Genomic DNA, 840 nt, shown 5'->3' with positions numbered 1-840 from the left:
GCACCTGAGGATGACCCCGTGGTTCACCTGGAAGGCAAGGAACTGTGGGGGCAGTTTCACAAAAGCGGTACGGAGATGGTCATAACAAAGTCTGGAAGGTAAGAAGGTGATTTAACACGTCTAGGCTCTGCGCGGAGTGTTTAAAAACAGTATTTTAAAAATGGGCATTGACTGCACATGCTTCTTTTGTCTTTTGACTTTTGACTTGAACTCTTGTAAACAAGTGAAACGTGTTTTGCTTCTTTGAGGCGCATGTTTCCAGCATTCAAAGTGTGCTGCAGCGGCTTGGACAGGAAGGCGAGGTACATCCTGCTGATGGATATAGTCGCAGCCGATGACTACAGATATAAGTTTCACAACTCTCGCTGGATGGCGGCTGGAAAGGCCGATCCAGAAATGCCCAAACGAATGTACATCCACCCAGACAGTCCTGCTACCGGGGAGCAATGGATGTCCAAAGCTGTGAACTTTCATAAGCTCAAATTGACAAACAATATATCTGACAAACATGGGTTTGTGAGTATTTAATGCGATTCATAATTTATGGATGACATTTATTGTAAATTTCTTCTCAAAATAATTGTCTTACTGTCACCAAGTGTAAGAGCTAACGAGCGCTATGCAACATTCAAGAAGTTGCCTGAAGCGATCAGCTTATTAAAGATAATTTTCGTTTAATTCCGTGTGAAAAGATTTGAATTTGAAAGTAATTTTGTGGAATTTGAACATAGGTTTTATTGTTTGAAAAAAAAAATAATTATGAAATGATTATGCAAAATGATATGAGTTTGTTTCGCAGACCATATTAAACTCCATGCACAAATATCAGCCGAGGTTTCA

General features: G+C 40.1%; 1 protein-coding gene across 1 annotated transcript; it reads left to right on the top strand.

Annotated features, from left to right (window-relative positions):
* Nucleotides 1-3: 3 nt before the first annotated feature.
* On the top strand, nt 4-834 carry LOC107735537 (T-box transcription factor TBX3-like; the record flags this gene model as incomplete). The annotated part of the gene is made up of 3 exons (XM_016547190.1): nt 4-98; nt 249-516; nt 800-834. Coding segments are annotated over 3 exons (398 nt in total), but the record flags the coding sequence as incomplete, so codon positions are not given.
* Between the last annotated feature and the right edge of the window lie 6 nt (nt 835-840).

Source organism: Sinocyclocheilus rhinocerous, unplaced genomic scaffold, assembly GCF_001515625.1.
Source record: "Sinocyclocheilus rhinocerous isolate Xijiao unplaced genomic scaffold, SAMN03320098_v1.1 C36125534, whole genome shotgun sequence".
NCBI classification, from domain to species: domain Eukaryota; kingdom Metazoa; phylum Chordata; class Actinopteri; order Cypriniformes; family Cyprinidae; genus Sinocyclocheilus; species Sinocyclocheilus rhinocerous.
Note: the sequence above shows the minus strand (reverse complement) of the source record. Positions and strands in the feature narration are given on the sequence as shown.